The following is a 21,201-nucleotide window of genomic DNA, read 5'->3' as shown; positions in this document are numbered from 1 at the left end:
AGTTAGATGTATATAAACTAATACATGTAATTTAATATGAACTTTTTGATCCTATGCATTCAAATTGTCTAATTTAAATGAGTTGGCAAATGAATATGTCCAAAAACTCAGTGTATAAAGTCCAATTAAGAAAATAATGCAATACATATGGTGCCAACATTATTATTAATGTCACAAAATTTAAATAAAAAATAATTTTAGTTATAAAAATGATAAAAACAAATTATTACCATTGCAGTGTATAGTCAACCTTAAAAGCATAAACAAATGGATAAAGTTTATTATGAATCGAAATTTACAAAAAATATGTAACATAAATTTACTGAGGTGATCCCGAAACTGTTTGTGGTACAACAGATGCAGAAAGCTCTAAGACTTTCTGATCAAAAATCTTAGATGTTAAAGGTGCAAATGAATTATAGAATGGATCAGTAAATGCATAAAACATAGCATCTTTAACCTTTTCTAAAAATTGAAGCATTACTTTTTCTAGAATTATAAGAGGCGTTGGAGTAATTGCAATAATAATATAGTTTAAACTAGCTTTATAAGCCCATAAAGTGAATTTGTCTGTTTTGTGTACTCTTGCAAGTAATCTATCTGATGAGCGAACGTATATTTTAGGAGGTAGCGCGTCTATAATTTGAATTGCTTCAAATAATGTAGCTTCGACTTCAAGAGACTCTTTTTCATCATCATTCTTTTTGATGTATATTGGACTTTTGTCTGGTCCAATTACAGAAACAGAAATTAGTGATGAAGGAAATGTCATTTATATTTTAATAAAAGTGACAATCTATGCTTTGATTTCAAAGTATTTATAGACAAACAAGGTAAAGTAACTACATTGTTTGCCCATAGTTACTTTTCTCCACCTATAATTGGAATGTTAAGTTATGTGGCACTGATCTATAGAATCGATGTTTCCCTAGAAACGGAAGTACACCTTATTTTTGTTACGAGATACTGGTTCTAAATAAGTGCCTTGTAGCCTACAATTATTTCGCCAAAGTTAATAAACTATGAGTTAATATTAAGACTTTAACTCCAAATTTATTGACTTCAGCATAAGAATGAAAGTGTAAGAGGAGCATGATGCCCCTATATGTATCTTATTCTTTCATTCCTATTTGATATGAGATAAACTTTGTCCCAAATTATAAATGCGGAACAGTGCAGATAATATCTCCCAGAATGGTTTATGCTAACAAACAACATTATATTTGACACTATTGCTGGTCATTGTTCATATTTACAATATCTAAAATTTTTTTTATAAACAAATAAGCTAATTAGAGTATAGTATCTGTATATTTCCATCAGAAAAATTGAAAGGTTATCATTTTGAGCTTTTTTTATAATATTAACAAATTAATTTTTACTTAACAATATATTGATTTGAATTTTCGTTAGACGTTGTTAACGTGCACAATGTAGCATGACTAATGTTGAAAGATTTATTCTTTTTTAGTTTTTGGTTTAGGAGCTTCAATCTTTACCCTCAAATAAAAGGCAGTTGTTCTAAGTATCATAATGAATATAATTAGCCCTATTATTACTGCCATGATAAACAATCCGAAAAGCGCAATATCTGAAAGCAATGGAATTTCGTCTGAAAATAAGACTTTGTTTATAGAGTTTGTGAAAATTCTTTGTGATATAAATCCAATAGCTAATAAACTAAAAGATAGTATTGCAAATTTTGTAATGAAATCAGAATCAGTCTCTGTTTTCATATTTCTAATTGAAATTTATCGTTCTTGTAAATTGTTTACTTGGCAAATAATTTAATATTATGAGAAATTTGGCTAATAAGATTGTGAGCGTAGCAAGTTTGAAGTATGAATAGAATTAGAATAGAATTACACCTGTAAGCTCTTTTCGTAAACATGAACTTAGAGATTAGCATGGAAGCGGAACATTATGAAATTCTGGGAGATATGCGTAAGCAATGTCTCCTGAAATGATATATATGTACCGACAAAAGTGCATATACCAGGATTCTCATGCGATTAGATTTACACATAGTGTGCATGGAGTAATATTCTTATATACGAAAAAAAGAGATCTGACATTGTGTCAGATCTCAGTAAAAGTGACATTTACATGTCAAAAAAATAGAATGAGTTTAAGTAATTAAAATTGAGGGTGAGAGTAGTATTGTATGAAATAATATCTCTCACCCTCCAATTCATCCTATGGCGCCGAAAAAATTTTGGTGAAATGCGACCACATTTCACCAAAATTTCTCGGCGCCATATAGAGAACTAGAGCCTGTGAGGTACTGATACTATCCATGTACCTCGCAGGCTCTAGTTCCAAGCCAAAATGGCTAAAAATTGCCCGCAATTGTTCACATTGCGGGCAATTTTTAGCCATTTTGGCTGGGAATTGGAGGGTGAGAGTAGTATTGTATGAAATAATATCTCTCACCCTCCAATTCATCCTATGGCGCCGAAAAAATTTTGGTGAAATGCGACCACATTTCACCAAAATTTCTCGGCGCCATATAGAGAACTAGAGCCTGTGAGGTACTGATACTATCCATGTACCTCGCAGGCTCTAGTTCCAAGCCAAAATGGCTAAAAATTGCCCGCAATTGTTCACATTGCGGGCAATTTTTAGCCATTTTGGCTGGGAATTGGAGGGTGAGAGTAGTATTGTATGAAATAATATCTCTCACCCTCCAATTCATCCTATGGCGCCGAAAAAATTTTGGTGAAATGCGACCACATTTCACCAAAATTTCTCGGCGCCATATAGAGAACTAGAGCCTGTGAGGTACTGATACTATCCATGTACCTCGCAGGCTCTAGTTCCAAGCCAAAATGGCTAAAAATTGCCCGCAATTGTTCACATTCCCATCTTTTGTTGGTAAGACGAAGAATATGAAATAAATTATGAAGAAGATAATGATGAATAAAATATCACTTTTTATATTTTTGACACGTAAAGTTGTCACTTTTCTGTCAAACCGTTTTTATCGTTTTCGTATATAACAATTTGAATAAACAACAATATTACTCATCAATCTTTGATACATGTGTAATGAATTTTTAGTCATTTATTTGAAATACAATTTTATTTAAATTCTTTATCAGGAATTTCATGCCATAAAAATACAAAATCTTTATTAACCATGGGCATCTTTGAACAAATAAAATGAGATATTTTTTTATTATATATCAGATCTATGCATTGAACACGGAAACATCACTAACAAATAGAATTTTGATAAATCAATGCTAGAAATCTCCAAAAAAATCATTTTAGCTCTATTTTCAATCAAAATTTTGTAAAAAAATCCAATTAAATTAATAAATTTAGAGTATTTTTACTTGAATGTTCATGATATGATTCCATTCGATTGATTTTTAACAATTTTTGCCGATGAAATCTTTTAAGTAAGAATACGAAGAAAAAAAATTTAGAAGAAGATTGGATATCCGAACTGTGGGCTATAGAATGGGCCTCTGAATCCTGGAATACTTCTTGGCTGGTTCTGATTTTGTTGTGTTTGTTGTCTTGGCTGTTGTTGCTGCCTCTGTTGCTGCTGTTGTCTCATTGCAGCATCACGAAATGCCTGCTGGAACAATGACTGGAAAGTTGGGCCAAGGAAGTCAAATGCTTCACCTCCATTGGTATTCATGTAGTTTTGGTAAGCGTTCTTCATCATTTCGGCTCTTCTCTTTTTTTCCTGAGCTCTGTAAAGTTCGTTTTCCATTTGTTCTTTTGTATTTCGTAATTTTCTGACTTTTCCAAGAATTGCTTCCTTTTCTTTTGCCAATTCTATCTCGCGACATTTGATATCTATTGCCTTTCTCCTCAAATCTTCCATTTCTTTATCGAATTTCTTTCCAAATTCTCTGTATTGACCTAACAATCTCTGGTATTCGTCGACTTCCTCTTTCTTGGCTTCTTTCTTCTTGTTTTGTTTCTTCTTCTTCTGTGGGCAGCCTAATAACGTTGCCAATGGGTTTTCGTAGTATTCCTCGCCATCGTTGTCTTCGCAAACAACTTCTTTGCAGCGAGGATTCATCTGCTTCTCACGACGACCAACAACGTTGCCATATGAGTCGTAAATGTAATCATCGTAATCATTCTTATCTTCTTCCTCTTCTTCGTGAGGTTCTTCGACGTATGATGGCCTTCTAATATTGGAGGATGTCATACGATGACCAACTGGTCTTCCCCAGAAATCATAAACTTCATCAACTTCTTCCTCTTCGTTTTCTTCAGCTTGTTTTGGCTCTTCTACCTTTGGAGATGTTGGAACTTCTTCTGCTTTCGGTGGTTCTGGTTTTTCTTCTTCTGCTTCATCTACTGTTAAAACTGTTGGCTTTTTCTGTGGAGCAGGAGCTGGTTTGAGAGGTAAGTTGGCTCTGGCAGCAACTCTTGTCTCAAGAGTCTTAAGTTTGTCAGAGAAATCTGATGATTTGTATTTCGGTTCGTCGTGTTTTGGTTCGCTGAGGGCTTTGTCGGCTGATTCAATGAATTCTGCGATCTGCTTGAGTAACTCTTCCTTCTCGCCACCATCAATTCTTTCAGCATCTGTCTTGACTTGGACTAATAAATCATTTGCTTTATCTTTAAGGGATGTGATCTCGTCAGTTAGCTGTTTGAAGAGATGGTATCTTTCCTGAGCTGGTTTGAAGAAGGAATTGATCGCTTCAGAGCGCTTTTGGTACTCTTCGATTGGGAATCTGTCGAATTCATTGTCAGAGAACCATGTTTCGATTTCTTCGACATCCTTCTTGTATTTGTTGATTGATGCTGGATCGAAATTGTCTGGGAAGTCTCTGCTAAGAGCATTTTTGGCTTCGAAGATTAAACTTTCTAATTCATTCTTCGCGTTATCGATGGCATTCTCTTTTTCATCGTCTTCCGACATCTTGCTTTCCAAATCTTTGTATTCCTTAAGCTTTTCGTCACTAAATTCTCCGATCGCTTTGTAAACAAAAGTGACAGGAGGAACCGGTTTTGATTCATCTTCCTGGATGACAGAAACTGTGTTTACATTGAACATTGATGAGATTGAGAGTGAAACTTCGAGTTCAACTTTGACTTTTGCTGGATCATTAACTTCGAGGTTAATTTCACCGATTGGACCTTTGTCTGACTTGATGTCGATCTTCTTCTTGCCTTCAACATCAACTGTGAACTTTGCTGATGCTGGAATTGGTGAAAATCTCTTGAATAATACAACATCAGCGTTTTCTCCATCTTTGTAAGAAACTTCTGTGTTAGTAATATCCTGGAGATCGATCTTTTCCTGTGCAATGTAAGAGCAGCCCATTGAGAAGCACTCATCGTTGTTTAATATTTGTGGGAACTCTTTTCCGATTGTTTGGAAGATAACTTCTCTGATCAATGGTATTCTGGAGCCACCACCAACTAATTCGACTGCATAAAGGTCTTCCTTCTTGATGTTTGCTAATTCAAGTGCATGTAACAATGGTTCGTGCAATCTGTTGGCGAGACCTTGGATGAGCTGGTTGAAATCATCCCTCTTGACAACGAAATTGGCATCGATGTCGTTCATCAAACTTGAAATTTCGAAATCAACGGATTGATTGATCGAAAGAGTCATCTTCAAGCGATCTGCAGCTTCCTGGAATCTGATCCATGCACGTGGGTTCTGGCGTGGATCAAGATTGTACTTTTGCTGTGTGCGATTCAATAAAAATGGAAGTAACTCGTTTGTGAAGTGAATTCCGCCAAGAGTATCGTCGGAATCGGTAGCAACGATATGTAAGTATCCTTTCTTGATAAGAGCAACTGTAACGTTCATTGCGAAGTCACCAATATCAACAATTACGATTGGAACTGGTTTTGCTTCTTTTGGAGGAAGCTTATCATCGTTAAGCTTTACGTATGAGGCTGCCGCAGCTGTTGTTGAGTTAATCAAGCCGAGAATGTTGATGTCAGAAATTTTGGCAGAATTGAGTAAAATTTGACGCTGCTCATGAGTCCACCAAGGTGGGATTGCTATAACTGCTTTATCTGCATTTGGTGCTTGAGCCTTAGCAATCTTCACAAGCTCCTTGAGAAGATAAGCAACAATTTGCTCTGGTCTCATGACAATTTCAGTATCATTGTATTGAATTGATACGCCTGTATACTTATCTTCAAGTTCAACAAGTTTAACAGTAGATAATGGCTCAATCTGTTTTTTCTCAACAGAATCGAATTTCATTCCAATAAGAGACTTAATCTTTGTAATGGTGGTTTTGTAGAACTCCATCTGTTGCATCTTTGCAAGATCACCAACAAATCTCCTTTTATTTGTGTATGTAACAATTGCTGGTGTTGTTCTGCTTGCATTCTGATTAGCAATGACATCTACTGACCCATTAACTTCAGCGCTTATGATACAATTCTTATTACCAAAGTCTATGCCAATAATATCACTCATTTTTTTGAAAAATGAAGATAGCAAAAATTTATTAAGTGATCGGAGGAAAATTTTATCCAGACACTTAAAAAAAGTGTTGAATATAAGTGCATATCTAAAATCAGCGATATGTTTCGGTATATATCAAGGTCAATTGCGTTGAAAATTTCAATCAAATTTTCCATTCAATTGGGGAAGTGCCGCCACGCCCAAACTTTGATAGCATTGTCTCAGACTTTACTACGAAAATCTAGTCCTATAGGTGACAGTAAAAGTCTACCAAATGATCGCCTTGTTTGCTTCACCCCAAAATAATATTTGCGATTTCAACGACAAAAGATAAAATATTAAATATGACGAATGAAGAAGTACTACTAGCATAACCTGATTATTGATAACAGTTTGAATTTCCTATTTATTCAAAATTGGTAAAATTACGATCTCAAACAAGATCAATTAAGCGATATAGTATACTTGAATTATGATAATTATGTTTTATATTCATAATAGATTACCATCACTGACTATTTTTTTGATAGTTTCAAAATTTTCAAAATATGAAAAATGAATATTTATATTCTAACTTATATAGTATGCTGATTTGCTTTTCATGCAATCAAAAGATTCATATCTCTTATAGCCTACTCATTTAATAAAAATATTTTTTGAAATTTTATGTTTTTATGATTTACTGCTTCAATATAGCTCAGTAATGAGCACTATTGATACAGCTATTAAGCCTTTCATATTTTGCAATTGTTAAGGAATAACAAATATTTTTTGATCAATTAGTGAATATAGCATGAATTAAGCTTAGTAAAGATCATACAATCTGAATTCTGATATTAGAATCTATATTACGATGGTTAATGTGAAAGATAACAGTATAATTTTCAGTCAATTCTATCGGCGCTCCACGCCGATAGAATTTTTACAGTGTATATATAGAGGACAACACCCACACTTTTTACATTATGAATTTACAGTAAATTAGCATCCTATATTTATATTTTTTTATGACTTAATTTTGATAGTTTTCGTTCAGAAATTTTAAGGGTGGCTTCCGACCAAATTATCACTTTTTAACCCATGCGAGAAAATTTCGTAATTTATAACCAAGTTTTTTAAAATCTACATTTAATAAAGATTCTATTTTTCATATTAAATTTCAAAAATGAGGGGGTTCGGAATTGTCCACAAATTGCCGAAAGTGTTTTTGCCAGGGGCTAGTGAAAAATTGGCGTCACAATGGCGTAGCATGTAAACTATTCAATTTTGAGTGTAAACTACTCAATTTTGAGCACCCCTGGCGTCATAATGGCAAAAATTGAGAAGGGCCGTGTCACATGTAAAGTGTCAAAAAATTTTTTTTTCTTGCTCGTCTGAGAAATACTGGCTAGTGCCCCTTCTGGCCTTTCATGTGCCGGAAGGAGTGGCTTTTGCCAGTATTGCCGCTCCTTCCGGCATCAACTTTGAATTTAGAAAATGTCGTGGCAAGTGCATTCTGGCACCGCAGGTGCACTTGCCGCGACCTACAATTGCGAGTGTCTGCTGCTCAGCCCCGGATTCGCAGCAGACACTGGCAATGCGAAACAAAGTTCGCCAGAAAGACCGGGAAGGGGTCCTTTTCAAGGTCAGGGCCCCCTTCTAGTCTTTCTGGTGCCGGAAGGAGCGCTTCTGACCGTTCTTGGCGCTCCTTCCAGGAAGATTAGGCGATTGCGCGTAGTTCGCGGCAAGTGCATTCTGGTATCACAGGTGCACTTGCCGCGACCTAAAATTGCGGGGGATATTCCAAATTTTTTTATCGTCCAAAAATTTTCCATTTTTTTTCTGCCAAAACTGACAAAACACTTTTTCTCGCTATAGGAATGAGTTACAGCCATGATCACAGTGGTATATGATGCAGAATACAAAGATTCATATACCATATTGCTTTCATGGTATGTTTCCAAAAACCTTATGTTAGATTTCGACGATCGTAGTCAATATTAGTTTCACTCATGTAAACACAGTGGAATTAAATAGAACTAGTATGGCATATTTGTGTGATATAAGTAAATTATGTATATCTCAAATTTTTTCTCTGATGCATAACTTATTCTCACTCGAAAATAGTAATTTCATGTTCTTATTCACATTATGATCATTTTCTATATGAGTTTAAATATATTCATATGTGTATAAGCTATAATAATGAAATTTTAAGAGAGTTGAAATTATATGATTTGATGTGTATGAGTATTTTCCCATTCTGCACATATATATGCAGGGTCTATCACCGGCACCCTGCACCTATATGTGCAGAATTGGAAAAGCTTGCACTTTTGTTCTTCAATGTGAATGTTGCAAACACTTTTCCCATTCTGCACATATATATGCAGGGTCTATCACCGGCACCCTGCACCTATATGTGCAGAATGGGAAAAGCTTGCACTTTTTCCAAAGAATGTCACATCGAGAATTTAATTCAAGAAAAGAATTTACAAATGCAGGGTATTGTTCCTTTACCCTGCATTTGTAAACTCCTTTCTCGAATATCTAGCACTTTTTCCAAAGAATGTCACATCGAGAATTTAATTCAAGAAAGGAGTTTACAAATGCAGGGTATTGTTCCTTTACCCTGCATTTGTAAACACCTTTCTTGAATATCTTCATTTCTTTAAATTATAAATATCACATTCGGTATTAAACTGGTCAAATCTCCTCAATTTCCCATTACAATCATAAATAACCATTATCTATGTTTCTTAAATTTGTCTATTTGTTAATTTTCTTATCAAATTTCTTATTTTTTCAATTATTTTCCCATTTTTTCCATTTTTTTGGAAATTTTTATTCAATTTTCTGTTGAATTTATTCAATTCTCTTTATATAATAAAATTATTCATTTTTATTTTCTAATTTTTGAATACATACGATAATTTTTAATTCAATTTTTAAATGAATGTTTTGATGGGACGAGCTTACTGAGCATAGGCTCATCCCATTAAAACATTCACTTAAAAACTCTGGCTTTCATCGAGGCCAGAGCTCACAATTCATCACCTCAGAGCCAAATTTCTCGACGGTCGTCCTCATTAGGCTCGATCCGAGAGGAACTTGACTCTGAATGAAAATTACAAGCTCTGGCCATTGCTAAGGCCAGAGCTTCGCAAACCATCCTCGGGGCCGGTTTCCTCAAAGACCGCCATGATTCGGGGCGGCCGGAGAGGAATCCAGTCCCGAGAGAGTGCCCATACGAAGCTCTGGCCTAAGCAGTGGCCAGAGCCTGCAGTTTTCATCCTCAGGGCCGAGTTTTGCGATGATCGTCGATCATGTCGACGATCTCGCAAGAACTCGGCCCTGAAAGACATACAAATACAGGCACTGGCCTTAGCAAAGACCAGTGCTTTGTTTTAAATACTCAGGGCCGGTTTCCCCAAATGCCGCCCTTATCCCGGGCGACAGGAGAGGAATCCGGCCCTGGGAATCCTACGACACGAAGCTCTGGTCTCATATGAGGCCAGAGCCTGCAAATACAATCCTCAGGGCCGAGATGAGAGGAGATCGTCCACATCATTGACGATCTCCTCTCATCTCGGCCCTGAAAGACTTCAAATTACAGGCTCTGGTCTCATCAGAGACCAGAGCCTCGCTCATAGTCCTAAGGGCTGGATTCCGCTCCTGCAGCCCGGGATAAGGGCTGCAGGAGCGGAATCCAGCCCTAGTACAATTATAAAACGAAGCTCTGACCTTAAGAGAGGTCAGAGCTACATAATTTAATCCTGGGGTCGAAATGGAAAGATGATGCCGGAAAGAGCGCCAAGAACGGTCAGAAGCGCTCCTTCCGGCACCAGAAAGACTAGAAGGGGGCCCTGACCTTGAGAAAGGACCCCTTCCCGGTCTTTCTGGCGAACTTTGTTTCGCATTGCCAGTGTCTGCTGCGAATCCGGGGCTGAGCTTACAGCCCTTTCCCCAATTTTTGATTTGGGGAAAGTTTCCGAGCCTTGAGAGGAAATTCTCGCTCTGATGTGCAAATCTCGAATTTGTGCCCTAGAGCGAGTAGTCCTCACATCAAGTCTCGGAAACTTTTCTCAAATTCTAAAAAAATTTTGGGAAAGTTTCCTTGCTTTAAAGTGGGAATAGAGCATTTTGGGGCACTATATATGAATCAGTGCCTCAAAAGGCTCCATTCCCACTAGAAATTGCCAAAACTTGCGTCTGATTGTTTGCAATCAGACGCAAGTTTTGGCATGTTAAAGAGGGAAATGTTCCCTCTGATGTATATATTAAGAATATATACATTAGAAGGAACAATTCCCTCTACAAAGTGAGGAAACTTTCTCCGCGATATAACTTATTTACTGAAAATTTCATACATTATGAATGAAGATGGAGTTTTTTGAGGCACTGATAATATTTCAGTGCTTCAAAAAACTCCATCTTCACTCCAATGTACGGATCGAGAAACGGTGACACCCCCTCATGAAAGCGTCACTTTTCAAGGTGTCACTTTTTCGTAAAATGTCCATCACTCAAAATGAACTTATTTCTGACTGATAGAATAAAGATTCATGGGTATAAATATGGAATGATTTATTTAACTTATTATGCTTAACAATATTGCTCATATAAATTTTTCTCAAAAATGCTTGTGTATGAGCAAGACGAAAAAATACTTTAAACTCGACTCCACCGATTAAATTTTTGTATTCCAAAAAATATGACCTTTTGTTCCCTATAGGGGAAAGAAAAAGTTTTGGTTGTTTTTTAAGGTAAACATTATGCATTAAATTTGCTTATAGAATATAATTTTTATAGAACATAATTTAATTATGTTATATTTTTATAGTTGATGATATTAATAGTATTTATAAATTATAAATACTAGTAATAGTGCAATTATATTGAGATATATTCGAAATTAAAAAAAATTACTCAAGCAACGAAATATAACTGGATATGATATATTAGCTAAGAAATATAAAAAAATCATGTATAAAGACCAAATTTTTTTGACAATGATATCAGAAAAAGTGTATGCTTCGGCCATTGTCCAACAATACTGTCTCATACTCTAGGTTTTTTGTCTTGAATTTTTCATTTTCGATTTTTTTTGGATTTTTGTAAAGTTTGGGCGGTTTTCGATATTGAAATCAAAATTTTTGATTTTTAAATAAGCCATTATTAAATATTATTCAATATCTTTATAAATATCACTTAATTATAGAAATTCAAACCCATAAATATTTATCCGTTATTTTATTATTTTTTTTATCAAAAAACCAATAACGTTCACTTCACATCCGGACAAAATTGAATACTTTGTCTTGGAGAAAAGACAAAATCCATTCAAATTATCGTTTTGTCTTGGAGAAAAGACAAAACCTATATGAATTGTCTTGGATAAAAGACAAATTTCTATAGTTTGTCTTTTATCCAAGACAAAATTCACACAAATTATAGGTTTTGTCCAAGATTTGAGAAGTTGAAGCACACCATCTAATGAAGAGAGCCCCTCGATGGCTGGTGTGAAGCGTTAAATCAACTTCGGCTTTGCCATACTTTTAGAAGTATCCGAGGAAATCGTACTCGAGTTCCCCGCCTCAAGCAACAAGGAGCTACAGGAAGCTGGTATATCCAGTATACCTGAAGTTCCTTGTTGCTTGGCTTCCTCGACTTACTCGCTCTAATCCCTCATCTCAGATCCCTCAAACATCCTCGACCTACTCGTTCTCACTCACCTCTCAGACCTCCTCTACATACACTCATCCTTCACTCATACCTCATCCTCCCTCAATGAACTCAGACTTTCCTCATTCTACCTTATCATCCCTCAGGCTCTCTCATTATCCCTCATAACTCCTTCATTCTACCTCAGACTAACTCATCCTACTTCTACCTTATCAACCCTCATTCTACTCAAACTCGCTCATTCTACCTCAGGACTTCCTTATCATCCCTTATTTTACATCATCCTACCTTACTCTACCTCATTCTTCCTCAGACTCGCTCATCATCCCTCATCCAACCTCATAACTCGCTCATCATCCCTCATCATCCCTCATAACTCGCTCATCATCCCTCATCATCCCTCATCATCCCTCATAACTCGCTCATCATCCCTCATCATCCCTCATCCAACCTCATAACTCGCTCATCATCCCTCATAACTCGCTCATCATCCCTCATAACTCGCTCATCATCCCTCATCATCCCTCACAACTCGCTCATCATCCCTCATCATCCCTCATAACTCGCTCATCATCCCTCATCATCCCTCATCCAACCTCATAACTCGCTCATCATCCCTCATCATCCCTCATCATCCCTCATCCAACCTCATAACTCGCTCATCATCCCTCATCATCCCTCATCCAACCTCATCATCCCTCATAACTCGCTCATCATCCCTCATCATCCCTCATCATCCCTCATAACTCGCTCATCATCCCTCATCATCCCTCATCATCCCTCATAACTCGCTCATCATCCCTCATCATCCCTCATCCAACCTCATAACTCGCTCATCATCCCTCATCATCCCTCATCCAACCTCATAACTCGCTCATCATCCCTCATCATCCCTCATAACTCGCTCATCATCCCTCATAACTCGCTCATCATCCCTCATCATCCCTCATCCAACCTCATAACTCGCTCATCATCCCTCATCATCCCTCATCATCCCTCATAACTCGCTCATCATCCCTCATCATCCCTCATCATCCCTCATAACTCGCTCATCATCCCTCATCATCCCTCATCATCCCTCACAACTCGCTCATCATCCCTCATCATCCCTCATAACTCGCTCATCATCCCTCATCATCCCTCATCCAACCTCATAACTCGCTCATCATCCCTCATTCTACCTCATCATCCCTCATAACTCGCTCATCATCCCTCATCATCCCTCATCCAACCTCATAACTCGCTCATCATCCCTCATCATCCCTCATCATCCCTCATAACTCGCTCATCATCCCTCATCATCCCTCATCATCCCTCATAACTCGCTCATCATCCCTCATCATCCCTCATCCAACCTCATAACTCGCTCATCATCCCTCATCATCCCTCATCATCCCTCATAACTCGCTCATCATCCCTCATCATCCCTCATCATCCCTCATAACTCGCTCATCATCCCTCATCATCCCTCATCCAACCTCATAACTCGCTCATCATCCCTCATCATCCCTCATCCAACCTCATAACTCGCTCATCATCCCTCATCATCCCTCATAACTCGCTCATCATCCCTCATAACTCGCTCATCATCCCTCATCATCCCTCATCCAACCTCATAACTCGCTCATCATCCCTCATCATCCCTCATCATCCCTCATAACTCGCTCATCATCCCTCATCATCCCTCATCATCCCTCATAACTCGCTCATCATCCCTCATCATCCCTCATCATCCCTCACAACTCGCTCATCATCCCTCATCATCCCTCATAACTCGCTCATCATCCCTCATCATCCCTCATCCAACCTCATAACTCGCTCATCATCCCTCATTCTACCTCATCATCCCTCATAACTCGCTCATCATCCCTCATCATCCCTCATCCAACCTCATAACTCGCTCATCATCCCTCATCATCCCTCATCATCCCTCATAACTCGCTCATCATCCCTCATCATCCCTCATCCAACCTCATAACTCGCTCATCATCCCTCATCATCCCTCATCATCCCTCATCCAACCTCATAACTCGCTCATCATCCCTCATCATCCCTCATAACTCGCTCATCATCCCTCATCATCCCTCATCCAACCTCATAACTCGCTCATCATCCCTCATCATCCCTCATCCAACCTCATAACTCGCTCATCATCCCTCATTCTACCTCATCCAAACTCATAACTCGCTCATCATCCCTCATCATCCCTCATCCAACCTCATAACTCGCTCATCATCCCTCATCATCCCTCATCATCCCTCATAACTCGCTCATCATCCCTCATCATCCCTCATCATCCCTCATAACTCGCTCATCATCCCTCATCATCCCTCATCCAACCTCATAACTCGCTCATCATCCCTCATCATCCCTCATCATCCCTCATCATCCCTCATCATCCCTCATAACTCGCTCATCATCCCTCATTCTACCTCATCCAAACTCATAACTCGCTCATCATCCCTCATCATCCCTCATCATCCCTCATAACTCGCTCATCATCCCTCATCATCCCTCATCCAACCTCATAACTCGCTCATCATCCCTCATCATCCCTCATAACTCGCTCATCATCCCTCATCATCCCTCATCCAACCTCATAACTCGCTCATCATCCCTCATCATCCCTCACCAACCTCATAACTCGCTCATCATCCCTCATCATCCCTCATAACTCGCTCATCATCCCTCATCATCCCTCATCCAACCTCATAACTCGCTCATCATCCCTCATCATCCCTCATAACTCGCTCATCATCCCTCATCATCCCTCATCCAACCTCATAACTCGCTCATCATCCCTCATCATCCCTCATCCAACCTCATAACTCGCTCATCATCCCTCATTCTACCTCATCCAACCTCATAACTCGCTCATCATCCCTCATCATCCCTCATAACTCGCTCATCATCCCTCATTCTACCTCATCATCCTCATAACTCGCTCATCATCCCTCATCATCCTCATCCAACCTCATAACTCGCTCATCATCCCTCATCATCCTCATCATCCCTCATAACTCGCTCATCATCCCTCATCATCCCTCATCATCCCTCATAACTCGCTCATCATCCCTCATCATCCCTCATCCAACCTCATAACTCGCTCATCATCCCTCATCATCCCTCATCATCCCTCATCATCCCTCATCCAACCTCATAACTCGCTCATCATCCCTCATCATCCCTCATCCAACCTCATCATCCCTCATAACTCGCTCATCATCCCTCATCATCCCTCATCATCCCTCATAACTCGCTCATCATCCCTCATCATCCCTCATCCAACCTCATAACTCGCTCATCATCCCTCATCATCCCTCATCATCCCTCATCATCCCTCATCCAACCTCATAACTCGCTCATCATCCCTCATCATCCCTCATCCAACCTCATAACTCGCTCATCATCCCTCATCATCCCTCATCCAACCTCATAACTCGCTCATCATCCCTCATCCAACCTCATAACTCGCTCATCATCCCTCATCATCCCTCATCCAACCTCATAACTCGCTCATCATCCCTCATCATCCCTCATCCAACCTCATAACTCGCTCATCATCCCTCATTCTACCTCATCCAACCTCATAACTCGCTCATCATCCCTCATCATCCCTCATAACTCGCTCATCATCCCTCATTCTACCTCATCATCCCTCATAACTCGCTCATCATCCCTCATCATCCCTCATCATCCCTCACAACTCGCTCATCATCCCTCATCATCCCTCATAACTCGCTCATCATCCCTCATTCTACCTCATCATCCCTCATAACTCGCTCATCATCCCTCATCATCCCTCATCCAACCTCATAACTCGCTCATCATCCCTCATCATCCCTCATCATCCCTCATAACTCGCTCATCATCCCTCATCATCCCTCATCCAACCTCATAACTCGCTCATCATCCCTCATCATCCCTCATCCAACCTCATAACTCGCTCATCATCCCTCATCCAACCTCATAACTCGCTCATCATCCCTCATCATCCCTCATCATCCCTCATAACTCGCTCATCATCCCTCATCATCCCTCACAACTCGCTCATCATCCCTCAACCGATCTCATTCTACCTCAGAACTCTCTTATTACATATTATTCTTACCCCTAACTTTGTATTGTCAGAATAAAAACTTTATTTTTAATAAATTTCAATTTTTATTTTTTCTCATTTTATATTCTTATTTTCTATACTATAGATAAAAATACTCAAATAACTCTATTAAATACATCATACCTCTCTATTCTAATCTTTAATTAAATTATATATTTCAATTTTAAAATGAAAATCGCATAGAAGAAAGAAAAGAAAGAAAGGAGAAGAGAAAGGAAAAGGAGGAAAAGAAGAAGAGAAGGAAAAAAAAAAGAAAAAATAGGACATATTTGATGATCCGGCGATTTTTTTTATATTCACTTGCGAACGTGGAGCTCAGACCTCTCGCTTCGCTCGAGCCTTCGCTCCACGTTCGCGCAAAATTTTTAACACTAAAAACCGCTTTGTCCGAGGGGCAAGGCAAAAACGTCACTTTTCCAAAGCATAAAAAAGTGAAAATAGAAAATAAATATCTTTGGCATATTTATTTTTTATATTATATAGATATTTTCACTATTTACAATTTGAATACATATCTAGGAAAAAATTCTAAAACCAAAATAAATTTGTACACTTATTGTACAAGCAACGAAATATAAAACGAATGCAATATGTTATATATTTACTATTTATTGAAAATTAATTTTCAAGGTAATTTTAAAAGTGTCATTAATTATTAGTTCTCCTCGACATAAAGCACCACATTCTCAGACATTGCAAGCTCTGCCACCTCAGTACATTCTACCACCAGCGCAAGTTCAAGCTCCATTCCAGCTTCAGCAACAGCCCATTGTTCCTCTTCAGCCTCCACAGCCACTAGGAAACGGACAAGCTCAAGTTCAGCCACAATTTTTCCCATTGGTACAATTGCAACAAAATCAAATGCAAGCTCAGATCTTGCAACAGTTACAACGTCCCCCAGAGCAGGGTCCAAGGTTACCACAACTTTTCAATAACGAGACACAGACAATACTTGACTACTACATTGAAAGAGATCGAGAATACATACAAGCAGCAGGTCTCCCAGTTTCACTGTTACCACGCCATATATTGTTGCCAAAGCCAAGGCTTCTTTTAGATGTTCATCAGTTTCTTGAGAATCGCGACGATGAGACAATGAAGCTTTTCTGTAACTTCAATTGCTTTCAGTTCAATGGAATATATGGCTCATTGAAGAACACTTTGTGGAAGAAGTCAAGGATTGATGCACGAGTTGATAGAAGAGACAAGATCTTCCTCACATTGAATTGGTGTAAGTACGCCCCAACCTTCAGGGATCTGGTTGCATGATTTGGACTTCATCCAACGTATATTCATGATGTTATTTTGAACACTAGCAGGATTTGTGCACCAGTCTTAGAGGCGGGATTGATCACATGGGTTCATGTCACAGAAAGGATCAATTCCGGAATGGTAACACCTGATTACCCAACACTTCTGGGAGCTGTTGATGCAACAGCGAAGCAAGTAGAAAGGCCGAAGGACAACCAAGAACTGTTCTATTTTGGTAAGCACAAAATGCACTATGTCAAGATTCAGGCAACAATAACATCATACGGTTAGATGATGCATCGCTCTCGTGCTGTTCCAGGTCATGTCCATGATTTCAAATTATTCAAAGACCAGTTGCAACTTCTTCAAAAGTTCAATGAAGAAAGGGTACTTGTTTTGGGAAACAAAACGATGTGAGGTGAAATTAGTTAGTATGGTTAAGTCGTGTACTGTGGCACTGCGTTTCTTCGTACGCAATACTTGTGAATTTGACACTTTACGAAACCGTTAACGTATATTTTACAACACAACCATAACACAACTTAACCTTAAATATTTACAAAACCGTCTGACACATAAACGATTTCACTAACTACTTCACTAACGACTTCACTAACGACTTCACTACCGTCCTCACTAAATAAAATATAACCTTATTTTTATTTTTTTAAATTTTTTATTTCATTACAAAGACATGTCCGACTACATTTACTATGACTCTTTCCCAGAACGTTTCCGTGAACTATTCAAAACTCAAGTAAAACTGAGAAACATGCATTTTAACAAAGACAGACCCATTGACGATGAAAGAAACCCTGAATATATTACAATCCCATATGACGCAAAATTCATTGCATACATTCCTTATGGTCGCAGAGGAACGAAAACTATTTCAACAAAGAACAAAAATTATTTCTGGAGCGATGAAGAAAATTGCCTTATCTACATAAATGCATACTTAAATAAAGCTACATATTGTACAAAAGAAGGTTGGACTGGATTTGAGCTCTACATATACGACGACGATGGAAACAGACGTTGTGTATACCCATACGATAATATGTACCATTGTTTTCATCAAGCATTAAACGAATACATAGTCAGTAAGGGTCTCATTCCTGCTGAGTAGAAATGTTATATTTTTGTTCCCACATTTATTTAAAATTAATGATATCACCACCCTCACATGTATGAAAACATAGCCCAAAAATAAATTTAGGTGAAGTGGTGACATCTCACCTCTTTTTTCACCTCTTTTTTCACCTCATGAATTCATTGCTTTATAACTCTCTTCCTTGGTTTCTTTTTAGTTGCTTTCTTCACGTCTGTCTCCAACTTGACTGTCTTTCTTCTTCGTCCGTAATGATACCAGTTACTTCCACCAGTCAATGGGTCAAATGGTCTTTCGTAAGGGTTTCCATACATTCCATAGGGACCATACGGAAGAACTGCTGGTGGAGGAAGAGTTCCATCGACTCTATTTAAATGCATTGTTTCACCTTTCATCTGGTCATTAAAGTCTTTTGCGTGTTTTGCAAACTCATCGTCCTTTCCTAAAGCATTTTCTGACTCAGTCGCAACCAAATTGGATGCTTTATTTATGAGCCCTATTTTATTTAATCTTAACTTCTTTGCAACCCAGCCTCCAATCTTTCCTTTATTTGCATCTAATGTCTTCGAAACTCTTCCTCCACTCATTTTATTTACTGCGTCATAAGCCCCAAGTGCTTTTGCTCCAAATGCTAATGCTTTTGTTCCCATTGCGCCTAAAGCTGCCCAAGCTACCATTTACACCATATTAAAATCATCTCTCTTCAATATTATCTCATAAAAGTTCTCGTTACTGGAGAAAGTCAATGAAACATAAACATTCTCACGGGCTTCGCCCTCACCGCTTTGCGGTCTATCTAACTTCTTTCTTATCTCATCTATTCGCTTCAAAATGTCTGAACAATTGCTAACATCTTCTACAACAGTTATTTCATCATGACTGACCTTCAAGAACAAGCTCATTTAATATGCAATTAAAATCATCTCAATAATGAGTCCATCCTTTCCATCTTTAGGTAGCACAACATCTTTCATTGAAGAAGGTTCGACAAGTCTTATGTTAAACTTACTGACAAAGTTTGTTATACTATAATGCTTCGGCGGCGAATACATGTAGTTTGAAAGACATAATATAGATTCTTCAGCAAATTCACTTATACTGGATTTTATAACAATGTTCTCACGAGACCAAATACCACCAATTGACAATCTTGTAAGCAATCCTGCTGAACCTTCTACTGTAAACGTCGATGGTAACATTCCACGAAGGTCATCTATTGACATCTTTGAGTCACTGAATTTAAATATTTTCTTAAAGCAATCGTCATTATCTAACCATGCAATAGCTTTGAAGTTTTCATTCGAATATACATCTGCTTCATTAAATGTAAAACCTGACTTCTTTGCAGAGATGACTTTAAAATCTATTGAGTTTGTTTCAAAATTATATGCTATGGTAACTTCTGAAGGTAATGGATGCCCTTCCGCAGTCAGTTGTTCTCTCACTACCGTTTGAAGCTTTGTGTTAAAAACTTTCATGTCATCTCCTGTGTCTAGGTTCACATACACAGCAATAGGAAAACTATCTTGCTTCTTTGTCTCATCATTATATCTCAAAACATTAAAGTTCTTCAATAATATTGTCCTTCCTGCTGGAATACTTCTAACTTGTCTTATTTCAATAGCTTTCTCACCTCCTACATACTCTACCCAGTGTCTTGGATATTCATAAGTATACTGACTTTCTTGAATTTTGGTTGGTTTCATCATAACGTGTTCATAGTATATCTTTATACTCTTGTCAGTTAGACTCGGTGCTATGTTCTGAATATTTCTGACTTGCATTTTTAATGGAGATAAAATGAAGCATTTAATACATGACGTAGATGAAGACATGAATGAAACTACAGACAAACTTAACTCTTCTCTCATTCTTCCTTTCAGCAAAGATTATGAATTCTGTTCAAATGGTGTGTATTTCTATTGTGGAAAGATGGGTCAGGTAAGACATTTAACCTCATTCGTCATATACTCATAACAGAGCGTTTAGGTCAAGATTCATATTATGACCAAATCATTATATCAGCAACTTCAGACTCTATGGACTCAACAGCGAAAACATTTATGTCAAAAGTTCAAGCCTCTGTCGTTAAAGTTCCAGACAGTGAACTCATTGAATTTCTTCAACGTTACATTCGACGTAAGAGGAAATATTATGCCATCGTTGAATTTATACAGTCAGGAATGCAAAAGACTTCAGAAGAGATGGAAAGAATTATTGACAAACACCACTTACGTCAATACTCAGGAGTTTACGATATGAAACGACTTACAAACTACATTCTGTCAAAACTTTCAAAATACCCCTTCAAAAAGTATCCTTCAAATACTCTGCTCGTTTGCGACGACTTCGCCGGAAAAGGTTTAGTGTCAAAGCCTGACTCACCATTAGCTAACATCATTACTAAAGTCAGACATTACCACTTAACTGTAGCAATACTTATGCAAACATGGCGTTTTCTTGCTTTAAACATAAAACGTCTCATAACTGACTTCGTTATCTTTCAAGGTTTCTCACGTTATGACATTGAACTCATTTGGAAACAGTCAGGTATAACATTACCTTTTGAAGAAATTTGGGAAGCATATAAGTCTCTCATCTCTCCTCGTTCATACCTTGAGATTCATATCATGACTAATACCATTAAAGTCA

At 38.0% G+C, this 21,201-nt stretch overlaps 7 protein-coding genes across 7 annotated transcripts, besides 8 other annotated features; 4 read left to right on the top strand and 3 right to left on the bottom strand.

Annotated features, from left to right (window-relative positions):
* Positions 1-234: 234 nt before the first annotated feature.
* TVAGG3_0156670 (uncharacterized protein) lies at positions 235-922 on the bottom strand (the record flags this gene model as incomplete). Its single annotated transcript, XM_001303942.1, has 1 exon — positions 320-772. One exon carries the CDS (start codon positions 770-772, stop codon positions 320-322), a length of 453 nt encoding a protein of 150 aa, XP_001303943.1.
* A 55-nt stretch (positions 923-977) lies between these two features.
* Positions 978-1,156: a mobile genetic element.
* Positions 1,157-2,210: 1,054 nt separating this feature from the next.
* Positions 2,211-2,319: a mobile genetic element.
* Positions 2,320-2,460: 141 nt separating this feature from the next.
* Positions 2,461-2,569: a mobile genetic element.
* A 141-nt stretch (positions 2,570-2,710) lies between these two features.
* Positions 2,711-2,819: a mobile genetic element.
* Positions 2,820-2,939: 120 nt separating this feature from the next.
* Positions 2,940-3,001: a mobile genetic element.
* Positions 3,002-3,427: 426 nt separating this feature from the next.
* Positions 3,428-6,415, bottom strand: TVAGG3_0156610 (the record flags this gene model as incomplete). Its single annotated transcript, XM_001303943.1, has 1 exon — positions 3,428-6,415. One exon carries the CDS (start codon positions 6,413-6,415, stop codon positions 3,428-3,430), a length of 2,988 nt encoding a protein of 995 aa, XP_001303944.1.
* A 2,213-nt stretch (positions 6,416-8,628) lies between these two features.
* TVAGG3_0156600 (uncharacterized protein) lies at positions 8,629-8,906 on the top strand (the record flags this gene model as incomplete). The annotated part of the gene is made up of 1 exon (XM_001303944.2): positions 8,629-8,906. A coding segment is annotated over one exon (278 nt), but the record flags the coding sequence as incomplete, so codon positions are not given.
* Positions 8,907-10,334: 1,428 nt separating this feature from the next.
* Positions 10,335-10,693: a mobile genetic element.
* A 6,355-nt stretch (positions 10,694-17,048) lies between these two features.
* On the top strand, positions 17,049-17,456 carry TVAGG3_0156580 (uncharacterized protein; the record flags this gene model as incomplete). Its single annotated transcript, XM_001297180.1, has 1 exon — positions 17,049-17,456. One exon carries the CDS (start codon positions 17,049-17,051, stop codon positions 17,454-17,456), a length of 408 nt encoding a protein of 135 aa, XP_001297181.1.
* Positions 17,457-17,864: 408 nt separating this feature from the next.
* Positions 17,865-21,201: part of a mobile genetic element that runs on past the window's edge.
* TVAGG3_0156570 (uncharacterized protein) lies at positions 18,133-18,567 on the top strand (the record flags this gene model as incomplete). The annotated part of the gene is made up of 1 exon (XM_001297181.1): positions 18,133-18,567. One exon carries the CDS (start codon positions 18,133-18,135, stop codon positions 18,565-18,567), a length of 435 nt encoding a protein of 144 aa, XP_001297182.1.
* Positions 18,568-18,710: a terminal%2Cinverted (terminal inverted repeat of Maverick-2 transposon ID:TVAGG3_0156460).
* Positions 18,711-19,226, bottom strand: TVAGG3_0156560 (protein of unknown function, DUF4107 family; the record flags this gene model as incomplete). Its single annotated transcript, XM_001297182.2, has 1 exon — positions 18,711-19,226. One exon carries the CDS (start codon positions 19,224-19,226, stop codon positions 18,711-18,713), a length of 516 nt encoding a protein of 171 aa, XP_001297183.1.
* On the top strand, positions 20,026-20,220 carry TVAGG3_0156550 (uncharacterized protein; the record flags this gene model as incomplete). Its single annotated transcript, XM_051224817.1, has 1 exon — positions 20,026-20,220. The coding sequence occupies one exon, from the start codon at positions 20,026-20,028 to the stop codon at positions 20,218-20,220; it is 195 nt and encodes a 64-aa protein (XP_051109803.1).

The sequence above is a fragment of the Trichomonas vaginalis genome, chromosome IV (assembly GCF_026262505.1).
Source record: "Trichomonas vaginalis G3 chromosome IV, whole genome shotgun sequence".
NCBI classification, from domain to species: domain Eukaryota; phylum Parabasalia; order Trichomonadida; family Trichomonadidae; genus Trichomonas; species Trichomonas vaginalis.
This window is presented reverse-complemented; position numbering and strand designations above follow the sequence as displayed.